This window comes from Schistocerca serialis, chromosome 12, assembly GCF_023864345.2.
Source record: "Schistocerca serialis cubense isolate TAMUIC-IGC-003099 chromosome 12, iqSchSeri2.2, whole genome shotgun sequence".
Classification (NCBI taxonomy): Eukaryota; Metazoa; Arthropoda; class Insecta; order Orthoptera; family Acrididae; genus Schistocerca; species Schistocerca serialis.
Genome location: NC_064649.1, coordinates 132409516 through 132432380, shown reverse-complemented (window position 1 = coordinate 132432380; position 22865 = coordinate 132409516). Strand labels below are relative to the sequence as shown.

Genomic DNA, 22865 nt, shown 5'->3' with positions numbered 1-22865 from the left:
ATCGATTGCACCCGTACCGTATTTCTATGCGCCAGGAATTGCATGACGATGACTTTGAACGTCGTGTAAAGTTCTGCCACTGGGCACAAGAGAAATTACGGGCCGATGACAGATTTTTTGCACGCGTTCTATTTAGTGACGAAGCGTCATTCACCAACAGCGGTAATGTAAACTGGCATAATATGCACTATTGGGCAACGGAAAATCCATAATGGCTGCAACAAGTGGAACATCAGTGACCTTGGATGGTTAATGTATGGTGAGGCATTATGGGAGGAAGGATAATTGGCCCCCATTTTATCGATGGCAATCTAAATGGTGCAATGTATGCTGATTTCCTACGTAATGTTCTACCGATGTTACTACAAGATGTTTCACTGCATGACAGAATGGCGATGTACTTCCAACATGATGGATGTCCGGCACATAGCTCGCGTGCGGTTGAAGCGGTATTGGACAGCATATTTCATGACAGGTGGATTGGTCATCGGAGCACCATACCGTGGACCGCATGTTCACCGGATCTGACATCTCCGGATTTCTTTCTGTGGGGGAAGTTGAAGGATATTTGCTTTCATGATCCACCGACAATGCCTGACAACATGCATCAGTGCATTGTCAATGCATGTGTGAACATTACGGAAGGCGAACTACTCGCTGTTGAGAGGAATGTCGTTACACGTATTGCCAAATGCATTGAGGTTGACGGACATCATTTTGAGAATTTATTGCATTAATGTGGTATTTACAGGTAATCATGCTGCAATAGCATGCTTTCTCATAAATGATAAGTTCACAAAGGTACATATATCACATTGGAACAACTGAAATAAAATGTTCAAATATACCTACGTTCTGTATTTTAATTTAAAAAACCTACCTGTTACCACCTGTTTGTCTAAAATTGTGAGCCATATGTTTTTGACTATTAGAGCACCATCTATCACAAAGCAAAAAAAGTGGTCCAACTAAAACATTTCTATTTCTTTACGTACTACGCGAATATGTAATAAAAAATGGGGGTTCCTATTTAAAAAAACGCAGTTGATATCCGTTTGACCTATGGCCAACCATAGCGCCATCTGGTTTCCCCCTTCAAGCTAAACAAGTTTTGTTCTTTGTAGTTTTTTAGCTTGATGCTTATTTCGTGAGATATTTGGCCCAGTCACTATCAATGGACCAACCTGTATATATTACACAATAAGAAAAGAAACTGCACCATGAAGGAATTATCTGAATGGGACATAAACTGGTAGATGTGATGTACATGTGCAGACAAGCAAATGATTACAGTATCAGAAAAATTGCATGATTTGATTAAAGCTTCACAAACTGGGGAAGTCAATAATATGTTGGTCCATCTCTGGCCCTGATGCAAGCAGTTACTTGACTCGGCACTGATTATCAGAGTTGTCGGATGTCCCTCCGTCGTCAGTATCCTGAACTAGTTGTAGGGCTCTGCCCATAATGTCCCACATGTTCTCAGTTGGGGAGAGATCCAGTGACCTGGCTGGCGATGGTAGGGTTTGGCAAGCGTGAATACAAGCAGTAGAAACTATTGCTATGTGCATGCGGGCATTATCTTGCTAAAATGTACGCCCCGGTTTGCTTCTCATGAAGGGCAACAAAACGGGGTATAGAATATCATTGACGAACCACTGCGCTGTAAGGTTTTGTTGATGACTGCCAGAGAGGTCCCCGCTACAAAAAGGAGTGACACCCCAGTCCGTCACTCCTGCAGACGACACTCAGGTTGTCTCCAGACATGTCTTCACCGGTCAGTGGCACTAAGTTCAATGTGGGAGTCATCACTGAAGACAATTATACTCCAGGCAATGAGATTTCAAGCTTGTCTCCCTGCTTGAAAAATCCTACTTTGGCCAGAAAAGTCACCGGATCTCTCCCCAGATGAGAACGTTTGGAGTATTGTGGGCAGGGCCCTCCAACCAACTATGGATTTTGATGAACTGATGTGCCAGCTTGAAAGAAAGTGGCACGATATCCTCAGGATGACATCCAACAACTCTATCAATCTATCCCAAGCTGAATAACTGCTAGCATAAGACCCAGATCCGGATAAACGTGTTACTGAGTTGCACAATTCTGAAGCTTCTTCTCTTGAATAAATTATCCACTTTTTCTGAAAATGTAATCATTTGTTTGTCTGTACACACAAATTACTCTGACTGATTTCTCTCCCAGTCAGATAATTATTTTGTTGTGCACCATCTTTTTTTATCTTTCAGTGTTTTATACCAGCAGATAACTGACTTATATAGTGTATATGAATGTAAGTGTTCTTCTGCCAATATGCTTGGGCTATTGCTTGTGCCAAAAATGATCATGGGATAAGGATAATTAATTGTACATAAAAATGAGGAGATCAAAAACTAAGTACAGCAGTGTGGTTTACATTATTCGATGTAGAGTCATCTGATGCTTCAACATTTGGAAGACATCTATAACTGAACAAGTTCACAGCTACCAAAGTCTTAATATCAGGTGAGAAAAGTTACAAACTGTTAAACTATTCTGCTGGCCTTGGCTGTTGTGGCCTATGTTTTTGATTTGGGTTCAGTTAAACCATCATTAATTAATCTGCTGGATGGAGATCTCTTCCAGGCAGTCTATTCATCATGATCTTCAGCTTTTCACATGCAAGTCTGTCCTGAATTTTTTTTGGGTTGGCAAGCCGCCTTCCGTTAGTCTCTCTGTCTTTTATTATCATGAAGGATCTGACACAGAACCTCCTTGGTCCATCTCCTGTCATTTGGTCTCCATTTCAGTTCCATAACAGTCACCATCACACCCTCTACTTTTATTTTTCTTTTCTTCCTTGTATTTGTTTTATTTTTATTTTTTGTACCCAACATAATATTAGCACATTACCATGATTATTTTACTTTCATAGCTTAGTACCAGGAGTGTCAAATTTATGTTGAAATACATATTGAGAATTTACTTCTGAATACATTCATTAGTTTTTCTAATAAATTCAAAGCCAATTTTACCCTCCTGTTTATTTCTTTAAGTCTGCATCTGGTTGGTGTTTTCTTTTGTTCTAAGTACATAAATTTGTCAACTGTTTCTACAGTTCTGTCATTAAACTTTTGTACCTTCCTGTTGGCAAATTGTTTGTACATTATTTTGGTGTTATTGTAAAAGATCTTCTGGCATACTGTCATATTTGGTTTGTTTGGTTCCTATGCCCTTTTGCAGAAGTCATTCTAGATGTTAAGTACTCAGAACAGTGTCATCTGCAAGTAGAAGGTCTTTCCAATACGATCCATTTCTACTCATTTATCCTTTCTTTGAACTTAATGATTTGAAGACTCGTTTTGAGGCTGCAAAAAACAATTTTGGTGAAGTGGACACACCTTACATAACTTCATTCTCAATCCTGAACTTTTCACTATATTGGTGTAATCAGACTGAAACTGTAATCTTATAATACATATTCTCCAGCAAACAGATGTAGTTATGTTCTGTTTCTTGGTTCTCAGGTGCTGCCAGCACAGATTTTATTATGACAGAGTCAAACAGTTTCTCATAGTCTATAAATCCCAGTAGTAGTAGTTGCTTCTTTGTGTAATTTAGTTGAGAATTGGTAGATGGTTCATTGACTAGATCCATCTCTAAAGTCAGCTTTTTCTTTTCCCTTGTTTATGTCTAAAGATACTTCTAGAATATTAGTAAGGCATGTTTATAAAAGCCTTTTACAGCAAGTTGACAAAAGACTAATCGGGTATAGTAAAGGAGTCACGCACATATACAGACACAGGCAGACATGTGTGTGTGTGTGTGTGTGTGTGTGTGTGTGTGTGTGTGTGTTTTTCCTGATGAAACAACCGTGGGTTGCAAAAGCTTGATATTTGTGTGTTTGTTTGTTTTTTATTGTGTCTAGCTACCAGCACTTTCCCGTTTGGTAAGTCACAGCATATTTTTTCATGTATTTTTCCCATGTAGAATGTTTCTTTCTATTATACCTCCTACATTTTACACTATATACCCATGTTTGTCAGAAAGTAACACAACTTCTTCTCTGCTTAGCATTCCATAACCAGGTGCCTTGGTTTTCTGACATGGAGCATGCAACATGCAGACCCCTGTTTATAAAAAGGTATTTCATCTTTGTAGGACAGCTTTATAATACTCTGCAAACCACTGTGAATCGCACGGCGGAGGGTACTTACCATTGCACCCTATTAGGGTTTCATCCTGTTCCAATTGCACATAGAGAAAGACTACTCAAATTTCCCTGTGCATGCAGCAATCTGCCTGATCTTGCCACTGTCATTCCTACAGGGATGGTACCTATAAGGAGTGTTCAAAAACAAAGGAGTCGGAGGTATAATTACAGAAACCAGTACCTGTACGTTAGAAGTAGTGATCCTGGCTGTTGAAACACTTGTCCCACTGTGACACAAGGTGGTAAATGGCCGTCTCATAAAATTCCTGGGGGCTGCGATGTTAACCAGTTCCACACATACAGCTGGACTTCATCATCAAAGGTGCATCATTTGCCCCTCGGAGTCTTTTTAAGGGGACCAAAAATTCATTCCTTCTGGTTCACTTCCTGCAGCACGGGACAACAGTGAATGTCCAGCATTACTCGCAAACCTTGACAACCCTTCACCAAGTGATCAAATCAAAACAACCAGGCAATCTCAACCTTGAGGTCATTCTGCTCCATGAAAATGCAAAGCCTCATAAGGCCAACACAGTCGTGGCACTCCTGCAGAAATTCAAATGGGAGGTTCTCGGCCACCCTCCGTACAGTCGGACCTCTCTGCCTGTGATTATGCCATTTTTGGGCTGTGTTATTTTTAACTTTATTCTCATTTTAAGAAACTTGAAAATGGATGAGTGACATCTGTAACTGACCACTAATAATTTTTTGTGCAAGTCAGAGTGTGTGTTACATAGTATATCTTGGGATTTGTCAGCCGTACTTCACCATCTCTGTCTCGGTTGAATAACTGGACAGATAAAGCTCGAATGGATGATGACATCCATTCTTAATGTGCTATTTGTGCACAGTCCATGGTCTAACTTCAAGGTTTATCAACCAAAATATATGTTCTCACATCTTCATTGGCTGCATTTTTGTAACCTCTTCACTCCGTCTTGCTCTTGTAATAGGATGTTACCATATCTAAGTTACACTGATGAAAACTTTTATCCTGATTTTAGGATGTGGTTCATCTGGAAAATCAACTTTTATGAAGCAGGTGAGGATTATTGAAGAAGGCGGTTTAACTGAAGAGGAACGGAAAACGTTTAAGCCAGTAATTTGCCAAAATGTTATCACATCTACTCAGATGCTGATTATGGGAATGCAGTTGTATGAGCTTCAGTATGAGTCCAAAAAATCAGAGGTAAGAATACAAACTAAAGGTAGCTTGTAATTATGTCTCATTTTAAAATATATTGTGTGCGTGCATGCGTATGTGTGTGTGTGTGTGTGTGTGTGTGTGTGTGTGTGTGTGTGTGTGTGTGTGTATTAGTTATTTGCATGTTTGGTGGCACAAAATTTCTGTCTCTTACTATTATATGGTATCAGTCACTTTGTTGACAATTGCAGGCCAACCACTTACTTGACTGTCTATTACATGAATTTTATGTTAAGTCTCTCTCCCTCCCCCCACCCTCTGTCTGTCTGTCTCTCTTTCTCCCTCTCTCTCTCTCTCTCTCTCTCTGCAGATAAGATTTCAGTTTGTATTTGAGGCTAATTTTATTTTTTGGAGGGGGAGGTTTTGCACTGCTTTGGGTAGTCTCTCAAACATCTCTGGTTGAACAAGAAACATTTAAAGCTAGCTTCCATTTATCCTACAAATAAAGATTCTGTCCAAGTCATCCTGAATACCTCTACAATCTCTCAATGACGAAACTTCCCTGCACGCAACAGCATCGTCAGCAGTCTCAGATTGCTGTCCACCATTCCCTAATGTTACCTTTGCCTCTTGCAAACATTTACTGCCTGGGAGAACAGACAATGCTTCATTACTCAAAACAATATCGATGCAGTCTCACGTTTGAAGAAATACTTTGCATACTCCGACCAGTTAATGAAACCAGAGTTATTGATATTTATATGCAGATTTTGCTTGCCCTGAAAGCAGGGGAATCTTTTAGCATTCAGACAGTAACAGAAGCATTCAGGGAAGCAAGGATTAAAATTCATTCTGTAAATGTCAAATCTCACTTCAGTAACATAGTGCCAGCAATAAAATGATTTGAGAGATCAAAACTGCCTACGGTGCAATTCCTTTATTCAGAAGAATTAGTGCGGTGATATTGACATATCATCCTCTGTTAAAATAAGAGGTGGATAAAAATTGAGTTGGGTAACATTTTATTCAAGATCTCAGATCAATGACAGTAGACATAATGGAGAAACATTTGAATAATTATTCCTCTATAGACATTTCTGATGTGCTATAAAGATGAGACAGTTTTTTCTAACTTGCAAAATGTTTAGTCATGAAGAAGAAAGCATTTATTTAAGAGAATTTGCAAAATTATTTTGTAATATACTGTAACAGGGATGACTAATATTGCTGTCATCAGCCTTGTCACTATTTCAGTGCATCTGTCCCAGCTAATCAGTCTTGTGGAAGTTCTTTTCATATCTACATAACTACTGCACCATTCTCTCTCTCTCTCTCTCTCTCTCTCTCTCTCTCTCTCTCTCTGTCTCTCTCTCTCTTATCAGTCTTCTGACTGATGTGTTCCATCACAAAATGCTCTCCAGTCAATATTTCAAAATTTTCATCTTAGAGTAGCAATTGCAACCTATGTTCTCAATTATTTGCTGGATGTATTCCAGACTCTGTCTTCCTCTACAGTTTTTGCCCTCTACAGCTCCCTGCAGAACCATGGAATTTATTCATTGATGTCATAACAGATGTCCTATCATCCTGTCCCTTCTTCTTGTCAGTGTCTTCAGGATGTTCTTATCTTTCTGATTCTGCAGAGAACCACCTCATTCCTTACCAAATCAGTCCACCTAATTTTCAATATTTCTCTGTAGCCTCACAACTCAAATGCTTTGATTTTCTTCTGTTCTGATTTTCCCAGAGTCCATTTTTCACTACCACACAACGTTCTGCTCCTGATTAACATTCTCAGAAATTTCTTCCTCAAATTAAGGTTTTTGTTCAATACTAGCAGACTTCTCTTGGCCAGGAATGCCCTTTTTGCAAGTGCTAGTCTGCTTTTATGTCCTCATTGCTCCATCCATGATGCATTATTTCATTTTCTAGGAATCAGAATTTCTGAACCTCATCTACTTCATGACCATGAATTCTGATGTTAAGCTTCTTGTTGTCCCAATTTCTGCTACTTCTCATTACTTTCATCTTTCTTCAATTCATTTTCAATCCATATTCTGTACTCATTAGACTGTCACTCCATTCAACAAATCCTGTAATTCTTCTTCACATCCACAGAGAACAGCAATGTCCCCAGTGAATCTTATAATTCGTATCATTTCACCTTGAATTTTAAATCCACTCTGGAATCTTTCTTTTATTTTAGTCATTGCTTCTTTGATGCATAGATTGAACAATAAGGGCAGAAACTAATCCATGTCTAACACCCTTTTTAATCTGAGCACTCCATACTTGTCTTCCACTCTTATTGTTCCCTCTTGGTTCTTGTACATACTGTATTTCCCTATAGCTTAATAATATTTGCCTCAGAATTTCAAACATCGTGCAACATTTCTCATTCCTGAACACTTTTTCCAATTTGACAAATCCTATGATTGTGTCTTTATTTTTCTTCAGTCTTGCTTCCATTATTAACCACATTGTCAAAACCACCTCTCTGGGGCCTTTATCTTTCCTAATGCCAAATTGACTGTCATCTAGCAGATACTCAATTTTCTTTTCCATTTTTCTGTATACTACTCTTGTCAGCAACTTGGATGCATGTGCCATTAAGCTGATTGTGTGATAATTCTTGCACTTTGGATTTGTGTGGATGATATTCTTCTGAAAGGGAGATGGTATATCAGCAGTTTTGTGGATTCTACACACCAATGTGAATAGCTGTTTTGTTGCTATTCCCCAACTGATTTTAGAAATCATACCTTCCTATTTATGATGAATTCTACTCCCATTATACTGTTTGCTGCTGCTGTTGATATTACTCTATACTCTTCTGATGAGAAATCCTTATCTCCTTTCCATTTCACTTGACTGACTCTCACTATGTCTAGACTGAGCTTCAGTCTCTAGCTTCCCTCCCAAGTTCAGACTTCTGACATTCCGCATTTCGATTTGTAGCACATTACCTTTTCATTGGTTAATCAATTTTTTCTCACTGTCACTTTCCCATTGGTAGTCCCTTCCCAGAGATTTGAATGGGATGACTAGTCCAGAATCTTTTGCCGATGTAAAGATCCTTGTGACATTTTTTCCATTACAGGCCAAATGTCCTGTGGATACACATTGTTGTTGTGGTCTTCAGTCCTGAGACTGGTTTGATGCAGCTCTCCATGCTAATCTATCCTGTGCAAGCCTCTTCAGCTCCCAGTACCTACTGCAGCCTACATCCTTCTGAATCTGCTTAGTGTACTCATCTCTTGGTCTCCCTCTATGATTTTTACCCTCCACGCTGCCCTCCAGTACTAAATTGGTGATCTCTTAATTCCTCAGAACATGTCCTACCAACCTATCCCTTCTTCTAGGCAAGTTGTGCCACAAATTTCTCTTCTCCCCAATTCTATTCAATACCTCCTCATTAGTTATGTGATCTACCCATCTAAACTTCAGCATTCTTCTGTAGCACCACATTTTGAAAGCTTCTATTCTCTTCTTGTCTAAACTATTTATCGTCCATGTTTAACTTCCATACATGGCTACACTCCATACAAATACTTTCAGAAACGACTTCTGACACTTAAATCTATACTCGATGTTAACAAATTTCTCTTCTTCGGAAACGCTCTCCTTGCAATTGCCAGTCTACATTTTATATCTTCTCTACTTTGACCATCATCAATTATTTTGTTCCCCAAATAGCAAAACTCCTTTACTACTTTAAGTGTCTCATTTCCTAATCTAATTCCCTCAGCATCACCCGACTTAATTCGACTACATTCCATTATCCTCATTTTGCTTTTGTTGATGTTCGTCTTATACCCTCCATTCAAGACACTGTCCATTCTCCAGAATGAGATTTTCACTCTGCAGCGGAGTGTGCGCTGATATGAAACTTCTTGGCAGATTAAAACTGTGTGCCCGACCGAGACTCGAACTCGGGACCTTTGCCTTTCGCGGGCAAGTGCTCTACCATCTGAGCTACCGAAGCACGACTCACGCCCGGTACTCACAGCTTTACTTCTGCCAGTACCTCGTCTCCTACCTTCCAGACTTTACAGAAGCTCTTCTGCAAACCTTGCAGAACTAGCACTCCTGAAAGAAAGGATATAGCGGAGACATGGCTTAGCCACAGCCTGGGGGATGTTTCCAGAATGAGATTTTCACTCTGCAGTGGAGTGTGCGCTGATATGAAACTTCCTGGCAGATTAAAACTGTGTGCCCGACTGAGACTCGAACTCGGGACCTTTGCCTTTCACGGGCAAGTGCTCTACCATCTGAGCTACCGAAGCACAACTCACGCCCGGTACTCACAGCTGGAAACATCCCCCAGGCTGTGGCTAAGCCATGTCTCCGCTATATCCTTTCTTTCAGGAGTGCTAGTTCTGCAAGGTTCGCAGAAGAGCTTCTGTAAAGTTTGAAGGTAGGAGACGAGATACTGGCAGAAGTAAAGCTGTGAGTAGCGGGTGTGAGTCGTGCTTCGGTAGCTCAGATGGTAGAGCACTTGCCCGCGAAAGGCAAAGGTCCCAAGTTCGAGTCTCGGTCGGGCACACAGTTTTAATCTGCCACGAAGTTTCACGGTCCATTCTGTTCAACTGCTCTTGCAAGTCCTGTGCTGTCTCTGACAGAATTACAATGTCATCGGCGAACCTCAATGTTTTTATTTTTTATTTCCTCTCCATGGACTTTAATACCTACTCCAAACGTTTCTTTTGTTTCCTTTACTGCTTGCTCAATATACATATTGAATAGCATTGGGGAGAGGCTACAACCCTGTCTCACTCCCTTCCCAACCACTGCTTCCCTTTCATGTCCCTCGACTCTTATAACTGCCATCTGCTTTCTGTACAAATTGTAAATAGCCTTTCGCTCCCTGTATTTTACCCCTGCCACCTTCAGATTTTGAAAGAGGGTATTCCAGTCAACATTGTCAAAAGTTTTCTCTAAGTCTACAAATGCTAGAAATGTAGGTTTGCCTTTCCTTAATCTTTCTTCTAAGATAAGTTGTAGGGTCAGTATTGCCTCACATGTTGCAATATTTCTACAGAATCCAAACTGATCTTTCCCGTGGTCAGCTTCTACCAGTTTTTCCATTCGTCTGTAAAGAATTTGCATTAGTATTTTGCAGCTGTGACTTATTAAACTGATAGTTTGGTAATTTTCACATCTGTCAACACCTGCTTTCTTTGGGATTGGAATTATTATATTCTTCTTGAAGTCTGAGGGAATTTCGCCTGTCTCATACATCTTGCTCACCGGATTGTAGAGTTTTGTAAGGACTGGCTCTCCCAAGGCCGTCAGTAGTTCTAATGGAATGTTGTCTACTCCCAGGGCCTTGTTTTGACTCAGGTCTTTCAGTGCTCTGTCAGACTCCTCACGTCATATCATATCTCCCATTTCATCTTCATCTACCTCCTCTTCCATTTCCATAATATTGTCCTCAAGAACATCGCCCCTGTATAGACCCTGTATATACTCCTTCCACCTTTCTGCTTTCCCCTCTTTGCTTAGAACTGGGTTTCCATCTGAGCTCTTGATATTCATACAAGTGGCTCTCTTTTCTCCAAAGGTCTCTTTAATTTTCCTGTATGCAGTATCTATCTTACTCTTCATGAGATAAGCCTCTACATCCTTACATTTGTCCTCTAGCCATGCCTGCTTAGCCATTTTGCACTTTCTGTTGATCTCATTTTTGAGATGTTTGTGTTCCTTTTTGCCTGCTTCACTTACTGCATTTTTGTATTTTCTCCTTTCATCAATTAAATTCAGTATCTCTTCTGTTACCCAAGAATTTCTACTAGCCCTCGTCTTTTTACCTACTTGATCCTCTGCTGCCTTCACTATTTCATTCCCCAAAGCTACCCATTCTTCTTCTACTGCATTTCTTTCCCCATTCCTGTCAGTTGTTCCCGTATTACATTACATGTATTTAATCCAGTGGTTTCCATTGCTATCTGCATACTCATGCTTGATCAATGCTTATCCTTTCACATTTTAGAGGCAGTTCATGACCCCAAGGGAAACAGAGTGCCCTGAACCTCTGTTGACTCCTCCACGCTCTTTGACAAGGCTGTTGACCGAATGAGGCTGACTTCTTCTGCATACTTTGGCCACCATAGCTGATTATTTTTATTCAAAGTTTAAGTAGTGGTGAGGTTCAAATTCAGGACTGAGAACGTTTTTATTACTAGTGAAAGACACTCCACATAGACCACGGGTGCACAACTGCACGTTTCATCCACGTAAACTTGCTACTGTATTCACACCTTGGTCCCTTTCCTACACTTTTTACTCCCCACACTTTACTTCATTATTAAATTAACATTCCTAGTACCTCAGCATGTGCCCTATCAACAAATCCACTGCCGAGCAGTTCTAGGTGCTTCAGTCCAGAACTGCACGACTGCTACGGTCGCAGGTTCGAATCCTGCCTCGGGCATGGATATGTGTGATGTCCTTAGGTTAGTTACGTTTAAGTGGTTGTAAGTTCTAGGGGACTGATGACCTCAGCTGTTAAGTCCCATAGTGCTCAGAACCATTTGAACAAATCCATTCTTTAGGTCATGCTGTGCCATGACACTCTCGTCTCCTCAATTCAATGCACTACCCCTCATTAGCTACTTCATATACCTATTTAAACCTCAGTATTCTTCTGTGACACAGCATTTCAAAAGGTTCTATTTTATTCTTAATGATGTGGCCTACTATCTACATTTCACTTTGACGTAAGGCTATACTTTAAACACAGATTGCTGACTGAGAAAATGCTGTGTGTCCAATGAAGAAGTCTGATTTCAGAGAAGGTATCTTTATTGTGAAAGCTGTGTGAATTTTATACAGAAGTTACATACAAGTTTCAAAATAAGTCAAAAAGTTGCCAACAGATGGTACTGCACACTGTGCAGCTTGTATAGAATTAGTGCACACAATCAAACTCGTCTTCTGCAAGCAGTCTTTCCAATCACATCACAATTTTTTTTGAAATGTCAGCCACTCGCAATACGGAGGTGTTACAAATTGACAGGGAAATTTTCCATCACATCTTGTAGTGTCTCAATGACAATGGTTTCAGATGCCACAAAGATTACTGATTGAAGCTCATTCATCTCAGTGGGATGGTTCTGGTGGCAGTGCCTTTCAGTGCGCCGCACAGAAAAATGGTCTCAGGGAGTCAGACTGGGCAAATATGGAGACCAATCTGTCCTTGCACCAGTAAATTTGCAGTAATCCAACTCAGTGATTCTGTCCTCAAAGTATTCATCAAGAAAGTGAAACATCTGTTTGGTATGATACGGTTTTGATCCATCTTCTATGAACCATTCGATGTCTGGCGGATCCACCGATGCTAGCTGTGTGGTGGCAAATCATCCAAAAACGACAATGTAACATTCAGCAGTGACTGTTGCTTGCATGAAAAAGGGCCAATAATACTCTGCTGTATACCACAGTCCAAACACTAATTTTGTGAGAATAAATTTGTTTCATGTCACACGAATGGGGATTTTTAGATCCCTAAAGTCACATTTGTTTGTTCATGACTCCATTTAGGTGCAAGTGTGCTTCATCTGTGACCCAGATGCAGGAAATATCGAATCCTTTATTTTCAGTTAGGGTGTGAGAAGGTGTTTTGCACAGTCAGCCCTATGTCGTACAGCTATGGACGGGTGGCTTTGGACTTTGAATTGAAACATATTGAAGCATCCCCAACTCTCTTGTGGTTCCCTTTTTAGGTACTCCAAGTTGGTGTCTGCTCGTAGATATGTATTGTCGGTAGGTTTTCCGGCTTTACTTCCCGACATGACAGCAACGACTCTCCGATGAGGCGCGGGCCTTGTGTTTTGCTATTACTGCGAGTCTTGTAAATATTGCTTTTATTTAGTAATTTGCCCGGTTAAAACTCTCCCCTTTTATGATTAAGACAGCCTGCGCCACCTTTCGGAGGGAGTGGGGATGTCAAAGAGTCACAAAAGTTCATATTAAGCAGTCCGTAAAACACGTAAACGTTCACTTCAGTTAGCGTGTTAGTCAATGCCTACGCTTTCCACTAGATGGTGCTGACTTACTGCTGAATAGCTTTGTTTCCATAAAACCTTCACTGATTGGTACTAGGTAAATGAAATAAGTACAACAGTCTTTTATTTCACTTTCACTCTATATTCAAGGATTAAGATGGTGATGAATGATGGTCTATTTGAAAGGTTCCTAGCCTGGAGGAATCTAAATAGTCTGCAAATGTCGATACGCACACGCTCTACGTCCAGATTTGCAACTAATGGCACATGACACTTTCAAAAGTACACAGGTTAATATCTGAATACCGGTACCTCTAAATTCACTCGTATCAGCAGATAATTTGAGATTCTGTTGTCTATATGTCCGTAAAAGTTCCAATCTAGCACTAAAGTCCTAAAATCCTCTTAATACTCCATTGCTACCAACAGTCAGAGATTGCACTACATCACTTTTCATCTCCGTAATATTCTAACAGTTTATCGTGAATCTTAACACGATAAAGTCCAATCTAATTATTGTCTCACTGACTGACACGGGTTCCCCACTCTTTAACGAAACAATCAAGGAAAAAAGACGGCATTAATGGCAATCAGGCCTTTTTATAGGTTTTTCATCACAAGAGTTTAACATCACTGACTTCTCCATAATGGAGCTTCCGTGGCTTTGCTGTACTTAGACGTTAAACTTCTTGCTGATATACTATAATTTTGATCTGCAATTACCGAACTCTGATTCTACACTATTTTCTTCTCTAAAAATTCTATTCTTAATTTTAAATTATCCTTTCTATAGCTTTTATCACTGTAAACTGAACCGAGGTGTTACAATATGTAGGCTCTGTCTCAGTATTTTCTGTGTGCTGGAATGCTTCAAACCTGTCTTGGTGCAGTTCTGTGGACAGATTTTCTTGGAATGTGCTAAATAATTCCAGAAGCCATGTTGACATTTCAGGAGTAACTACAGTCTGTCTGGGGCTATGATTCTCTGCTAGATCATTAGCCTGTCTGTCGGAATTTGGTGAAGAGCCTGTGAATAGTATTCACATTGGGTCCTTTTGGAACATTAAATGTTGTTTGACAACTGTGCCTTGTTGCAGTAGACCTGTGTCTTAACGTATGGCTTCCAGTGCCTGAAAAACACTTTGTTCAATGGAAACCGATCACTCTGAGCTGCGGCATACTATTTATAGGCACTACCTATTGCGATTAAACCACCATCAGTTAGCAGCTTTTTGAACTATTTTGAAGCTCCTATATAATATTCTTAAAGCATTTACAATAAATCTACCATTTGTCGCACTCATCTACTGATCTTAGTTTTCGAGATATTTAATTTTGAAAATGACGCTCCTTCACTGGACACCCTGTACCTCTTAGAATTGAAATTAATTTGATTTGAAACATTTCTCTTTTTCACAAACAGTTTTCTTGCTAGTGCAAGTCTACATTTTATGTATTCTTTACTTTTGCATTTGTCAAAGATAATCCTGCTTGGATAGTAAACTTCACCTACCAACTTTAGTGTCTAATTTCCTAACGTAATTCCCTCAGGATCACCTGATTTAATTCCACTGTATGTGACTATCTTTATTTTACTTTTGTCAATGCTCACTATATGTCTTCTTTTCGATGCTCTATCCGTTCTACTCAACTGATGTTCCAAGTCATATGCCTTTCCTGACAAAGTAACAGTGTCATCAATGAACCACAAAACCTTTACATATTCTTTCAGTTTCCAGTACTGTTTGCTCAATCTGAGGAGTTAATAAATGATTGACGGATTGCTTGACTGATGGGGGTTATGGGACTAAACAGCGAGGTCATCAGTCTACGATTCAAAAGTTACATACATAAGATACAGGCATCTGCGACAAGTGGGCAGAACCGATCACAGGAATCAAACTATAAAGCAAGGGAGCTAAAAACATACACAGTAGAAGGCATAAAAGGGTAGGCCAAATCTAAGAACTGGAAAAACACGGGGATAAAAGAGCGGTCTTTGCACAGGAGAGTGGTCGTGGGTCCCAGATTCAGAAAACACAAAGAGAGGCCCCAATGACAACCACCCTGTCCCTGCTCCAGGAGGAAAGTAAAACCTTATAATTGAAAATAAAAACCACTTTCACGAAGGAAACTGAGGACCAGTTCAACTGCCTGTGAATTGTCTGCTAATCTTAAAGACAAGGAATCTAGAAGGCTGTACTTAGTATGGAGTGCCAAAAGAAGAGGACATTCCACCAACATATGTGCTCCCTAACCACACTGTGGGGGTGGCTCACTATACAAGAGAAAGCAATGGGCGAGCCTAGTATGTCCCTATGCGTAGACGGCTTAAGACAGTAGACTACTTCTGAGAGGAGTGGAGGAAGTGCGCCAAACTGCAGTAGTTTCCTTGATTGTGCGGATTTTATTAATGAGAGCAGTAGTCCACCAGACATCATTCCAATATTGGGCAGAGAGATTCGATGTGTATCCATATATCTGTATCTAGAATCAAGAGGGGGAATGGGAGGTATTGTATTGTACGGAACTGGGAACCTACAGTCGACGGAGAGGCTTCATCCCCACCGTAGCCCGCGGTGGTTCACAACCCAACAACAGGCTACAGCAGTCCACTCACCACACTGCCACTCCATACTGGACCCAGGGTTATTGTGTAGTTCGGCCCCCAGTGGACTCCTGCCCCCAGGAACGTCTCACACCAGACGAGTGTAACCCCAATGTTTGTGTGGTAGAGTAATTATGGTGTACGCATACGTGGAGAAAGTGTTTGCACTGCAATCGCTGACATAGTGTAACTGAGGCCACGCAGATAATATATGGTTGTGAAAACACACCTGACCTCTTAGCAACAAATAATCCTGAGCTAATAACAAGCATCAAAACAGATACAGCGATTAGTGAACGCAGGGTTGTCGTAGTGAGATTGAATGTTGTAACCTCCAAATCCTCCAAAAATAATCAACAAAAAGCAGATAAAAATTCACTTGACGCATTCCTGAGAGATAATCTCCACTCCTTCCAAATTAACAATATAAGTGTAGAGCAGATGTGGCATTGTTCTAACCAGTTTCTGACACTGCATACCGATGGTGCACTAAAAGTTACTATTTGTGGAAAATTTTAACATAAAAGAGACTATTAACTATTATAGGCAAAAGGGCAATATGGATGCCCAGTTTCATACTTACATTTTACAAAGCTAACTAATTAATCATGAATAAGAGACTCCCTTTTCATATTACCTTGTTACAAATACCATTTCATTTGTTTTGAAGTACTTGTTAATGGGATGATCTGTAAACATCTTTTTCACAGATAATAATCATGACCTCTGCAGTCTGTCTGCTGTACAAACAGATTTTCTACACGAATATACTTTCTGAAATGACAAAAATTCACGATTATAATTTCACATCATTCAGTTCATTTTTAAAGACGTTGTCTTTTCATTTCCACAACAGCCATTATCCCAATGGCTACATTTATTCCAAATACTGTCATTATTTAAAACTATAAAATTCTTAAAGTTTTGCATGAGTCCCCTGGTCTTAGATATGATGGTTAGTTGGTTGATTTGAGGGAAGGAACCAAACAGTGAGGTCATTGGTCACATTGGAATAGGGAAGGATGGGGAAGGAAGTCAGCCATGCCCTTTCAAAGGAACAATCCCAGCATTTGCCTAAAGTGATTTAGGGAAATAATGGAAAACCTAAATCAGGATGGCTGGATGCGTGTTTCAACCCTTGTTCTCCCAAATGCGAGTCCAGAATGCTAACCACTGTGCCACACTGCTCTCTTTTATATATGAGACTTGTGGTCTATCAAACCAGGAAACAACCTCAGATTGGCGTAATCTACAACACATGCATGTCCCACAAGATTTTTGATACCCTCTCATCCTATTATGCTATCAGTTTCTGTTGGTCATTTTATTAAATTTTTTTATTTCATTAACATTAGTAATTTCCACTTTCCTATAAAAGTAATGAAAGGAAAAAGACCTTTATAAATATTATGCAAAAACTAATTACATTTACAATTTGATCTTAACTCAACCCTCACAAGCACAGTAGTCTCACAGTAAAAAGACCAGAGATGAAAAATAATTTCATTGTTAATTTTATTGTATTCAAAAAATTTTTAGGTAAAATTTTCATACAAACATCAATTTCACTATCTGTGAGTGCAATAACTAGGACTTTAGTGAGAAAAAGAATTGACCTTCAAACAGTTAAGAGCGACTATACCAGTGGCATAGAGGGGCGAGACGATATACAAAACCTGAGGTAGGGCCCATGCTCTGTAGCTTAGGTTGCTTTTGTAGGCCGATTTCAGGTTGTTTCCTGCCTTGATAGACTACAAGTGTCCTGAGCTAAACTATTCATCTTGATTTCCCCTACACCATTGTGGCATGTTGTAAACAGTTTCCATTTAAACCCTGTATACTAGGAACAAATTATGGGTAGTGAAAACTACTCAGTGTGATTATAGGAATTACATACAGATTACTTGGCACACAAAATCTGTAATGGAATAACAATAACAATATGTAGTAGGATAGACTGCAATCTATCACATAGAGGGGAAGTGGGAGATGTAGTGTTTTGGGATATTTGTAAACATCCCAACATACCATTGGAAAGCTGTCGACAAGAGATGCTCGTGAGTAAGTTGAATAAGGATAAATGTAGTGGGAAAGGGAAATTGTGTGTATTCCTTTCTTGTATGCAGTGAATGTGGAGAAGAGGACCGGTAAAAATGGTATAACAACCACTGGTCATCCGGGAGTTACTTGTGCCATGGTGCAGCAAGTGCCTGCATCTGAGAGCCATGGAGTAAACAATGAACCAACAAGGGCGTAATCAACAATTGAAGAGTGGTAGTTGTTAATCTGTGTTTTTATCTCAGATCCTACAGTATGCAGATACGGATGTTTTGAATGTACTCAAGAGAGTGGTATTACTGTAGCAATCGTTAGTTGTGTTGTTAAAAGTAATAGTAAAAATGTTGGGCAAAATATACCCTTGTTTGTGAGAAGTGTGGCTATTTATTTAGTAGTGCAGTAGAGAGAACTTGCTGAAGCATTCCAGGAATCTTCACTGAAGTTGGATCGACAGGAAGATGGCACAGAAGGATCCAGACTACAAAAAAAAAACTACTCTGAGAAGAGAGGATAAAGGTAGTACTACTTTCATCTGGCGGTGTATTGGAGTTGACAAAATATTGCCCTGTTATACCGGCCAGGAACACATCTTCCCGCTAGTTCTGGTATAAGGCTCACACCAGAAATCTTACAAAATAAACAACAGCAGGAAAAGAAGAAGGACAAATACACACCCCACAGACAGCGCGCCAGACAGCAACCCCCCCCCCCCCATCCCACACACACACACACAATTCTTAAAAAGGTCTCTGTAAGATGTATGTTAATCAATTTTCTTACTGTCCATGTTTGCCAAGTAGATACTTCATTAACTTTAATTGGACAAGACAAAGGGGAGTGAGTGTATCTTTGCCCTCGGAATAATGACCATTTTCTTTTTGAAAATTTTTTATCTTATCTTGCTTGTCTTATCATACCACAGGAATGTGCAAAAATGATCATGGAACTGGAAGTGAGGGAGGTGACAGAGCTAAATGCCACTGTGCTGGCAGCTGTGAAACAATTGTGGAGGGATAGCGGTATACAGGCCTGCTACAAACGCCGTGACGAGTTGTACCTTTTGGATTCTACAAAATAGTAAGTGATTATTCATCATACGCTGATGGGTTTTCAATAAGCAATGCAACACTTTTTTTCTGAGAGCAGGTTGATGTTATTGAGGATTCCAATACACCATATTAATTCTCAACCTTTTGGCCACAAAACACTAATTTTCAGCATAATCTCTGTATCTCTGTTCAATGTGAGGGCCTTATGCCACTTTACTGGAAGGGACTGTATGCCCACATCGTACTACTCTACTGGTTGACATTGGAGCCAACATCGTACTGCATCAGTAACGTCCCACTCGTCAAAGTATTGCTTCCCGTGGAGTACATCCTTCATTATGCCTAACAGATGGGTGTGTGAAGTTGCAAGATCCGGGCTGTAATGTGGATGAGGAAGAACACTCCAGTGAAGTTTTGTGAGCTCCTCTCGGGTGCACAGATTTGGGCGATACCTTGCATTGTCATGGAGGAGACAAAATTCATTTGCATTTTTGTGGAAACCAACATGCTGAAGTCATTTGTTCAATTTTGAGGGTAGAACAATACATTTCAGAGTTGATTGTTGCATCATGCTGAAAGACATGAAGCAGAATAACCCATTTAGGGTCCCAGAAGACCATTACCATGACTAATGGCTGAGGGCGCAGCTTTGAACTTTTCTTCTAAGGAGAGATGGTATACTGTGATGTCGTCATGTTGTATCGTAAGGCGCCACGTATACCATTTGTATATGTATATGTGTATGCCATTGTTGCCATCGCTTCTTTCCCTCATTGATATCAGAGCATTAGAAATGTTTGTGTTTACCTATTTGTTGTTGACAAACACACAACTACATGACCATGGTACCACCTGATTCCAGGATAGCTAGCTTACTATAGTATAAAGATAGTGGGTTTTGATGCAACATTATTTAAGTGTGATTTTATTCTTCACATAATCTTTGAGAATTCTAAGGACCAGCTACTGTTAATCAGGCCCAAAACTTGACTTGTAACGAGAGCACATACAATCAGTCTGTCACAATATTAATAATATGTTAGGCTCTACACCACTATAAGAAAATATCACTGTTCATGAACTAACAAAATATATGAATAAACTTCTTTATATCTTTCCTTTTATTCAATCAAATGCTTTCAAATGTTTATTTTGCACCCACAAATCATTCACACTTCGATGTAGAGTATAAATGTGTGCTTAAAAATAGTACAATGTTTCTGCTGATAACCAAATATGAACTTTTGGGTTGCTAGGCTATTTCAATCAACAGGATTTATACTGGATTTTAAAACTGATCTTTCTATCCAAACTTACATCCTCCACAGTGGCCCATCAACAGTGGGATAGCCATAAAATATTCTACCCTTTCGTGATGATTAAGAATTTGCGTAAATTGTGTTTTTCGCAAGTTTAAAGCAAACCATTGGCGGCATGAAAGCAGTCTCGATACCTTGACACACTCACGGCACTTACTAACCATCACAAAATTGACCTACATGCATCTACAATCAATTCCAAGGTCATAATTTGCCCCATGCGATTTTGTGGAATTGAACTTCGTCAAGTCAATTATTTCTCAAATTGTAATCACTGATACTGACAGTGACTATTCATAAACACACAATTAACACACTTCTTTTCCTTCTAAGAGTAAAAGAATGATGTCACGTCATCTAAATAGCTATTAAAAAGTTATTCCAAATGACCTCAAACATTTATCATCATTATATTTTAATGGTAATCAGAAAAAATATGATTTATTAGTGGAAAATAAAACATAACAGATTGCAAATTGCACATAACTAAATGATAGCTTTGCATAGCATCGGGACTTAGTCACGCAAAACTATATAAAGAAATGCCCGAAATCTCAATTTCTCCATAGCGACTGACAGATACAAATAAGATATTCAATACCTCATAGATCAATCCCAACATGTAATGTTATAATAATGTGGTGCCACTCCATAGATTGCTGTTTTGTATCACATTTGAAGTGATGAACCAATGTTTTGTTACCCGTGATGAAGTTCATCAAAACATTGTCAAGATCAGTCTCTTAATATGGACATACAGACTGTCCTTTGTTGCTCTTTACGCTTTCTGTTAGGTGGCGAGGAACCTAGAGGGCACACAACTTTGAGTACCACAACTGATATACGAGTGTATCAGCACAAGCGGTGAAGATATCCAGTTGAGCAGGACAAGTTTAAGTGATCACCTCGAATGAGAGTGTCGACACGTTCCAAATGGCTGGCACACGGTAGATCAGACAGGTGTGCGTGACCTCGTTGTGATGATGATAGATGCCTCAGCCAGTGACTCACCATGCTTTTGTTCACCGACAGGACTCTGTAAACATTCTAGAAGTGCCCATGAATATCTGTGATGCTCTGGTTTGCTGCCAAAAGAAACTCAATGACAGCACCTTGCTTGGAACACACCTCTGTTACAGACGCCATTTTGGAGGCTATGTATAGTACCACCATCTACTTGAACTTCATGAAACTACGGGAGCTGAAGTAGGAATATTCCTTGATGTCCCACAACAAATTCCACATTTTTTCAACTGAAATTGGCTGAGAAAAAAAATGAGTTGCATTACTTATTGAATGCCCCTCATATAACGTAAATGTGTGGTTGAGCAATATGTTTTAATGTTTTATAATGAAACAGCAGAGATCTATCTAGAACTTGGACTTTATATCTACAAACTACTGGCAAGTATTAAGCGTGAGGAGAGGATGAGGCATGTGTGATTATGTGCAATGCCATTAGATTTTTGTCAGCAGAAGTAAATGAGCAAGTAAAAATTTCATTAAAAATGTGGCTGAGAGGGTTGCAGGAACCACTAGCTATTCCAGTCAGACAATAAAGAAAATAAAGAAGGGTATGGAGGACAAACAAGGAAGAACGAGAAGAAAATTTTGTATTTATAAAGTAACAATGAAAAGGTTGATATGGAAATAACATACAATTCTCATGTGACACATTCTTTATTTTACATTCTCAATATCAGAGTTATTCGTGATGTTTGCCGTGCAACATTTTTTTTTTTTTTTAGGTTTCCTTGTGGCAGCACGTGATCAAAATAGTTTGCTTTTGTCGATTCCTTGTTTAAATGACTTTCTTTTTTGGTGCTCTAAGAGAGGAATTATTCTCTTTCAGTGTCTGTATTTGTCAAATTATTGCTCATACTGACCTGACATGTTAACTTGAGTGTCTGTGGACTCAATAGCTATAGCTTACAAGTTATGTGAGATATGTGTCTATGCATAGGTTCAACTATTATGCATTGGCTGTCCACCACTATCGCTGACCCCTCCCCTACCATGCTAACTGTGCAGGTATGGGCCAGTTTATTTTTGAGTGTACTCTCTACCACCAATAGACACATACACTATGTGATCAAAAGTGTCCGGACACCCCAAAAACATACGTTTTTCATATTAGGTGCATTCTGCTGCCACCTACTGCCAGGTACTCCATATCAGTGACCTCAGTAGTTGTTAGACATCGTGGGAGAGTAGAATTGGGCGCTCCGCTGAAATGACGGACTTCGAACGTGGTCAGGTGATTGGGTTTCACTTGTGTCATACGTCTGTATGTGAGATTTCCACACTCCTAAACATCCCTAGGTCCACTGTTTTCAATGTGATAGTCGAGTGGAAATGTGAAGGGACACGTACAGCACAAAAGGGTGCAGGCCGACCTCGTCTGTTGACTGACAGAGACTGCCGACAGCTGAAGAGGGATGTAATGTGTAATAGGCAGACATCTATTCAGACCATCACACAGGAATTCCAAA

At 39.7% G+C, this 22865-nt stretch overlaps 1 protein-coding gene across 1 annotated transcript in view; it reads left to right on the top strand.

The window, feature by feature from the left end:
- LOC126428202 (guanine nucleotide-binding protein subunit alpha-14-like) overlaps positions 1-22865 on the top strand; it is a 167439-nt gene that overhangs the window by 68989 nt on the left and 75585 nt on the right. The window contains exons 2-3 of the mRNA XM_050090114.1: positions 5194-5378; positions 18928-19082. Coding sequence (XP_049946071.1) covers positions 5194-5378; positions 18928-19082 — 340 coding nt within the window. The remainder of the gene's footprint in view (positions 1-5193; positions 5379-18927; positions 19083-22865) is intronic.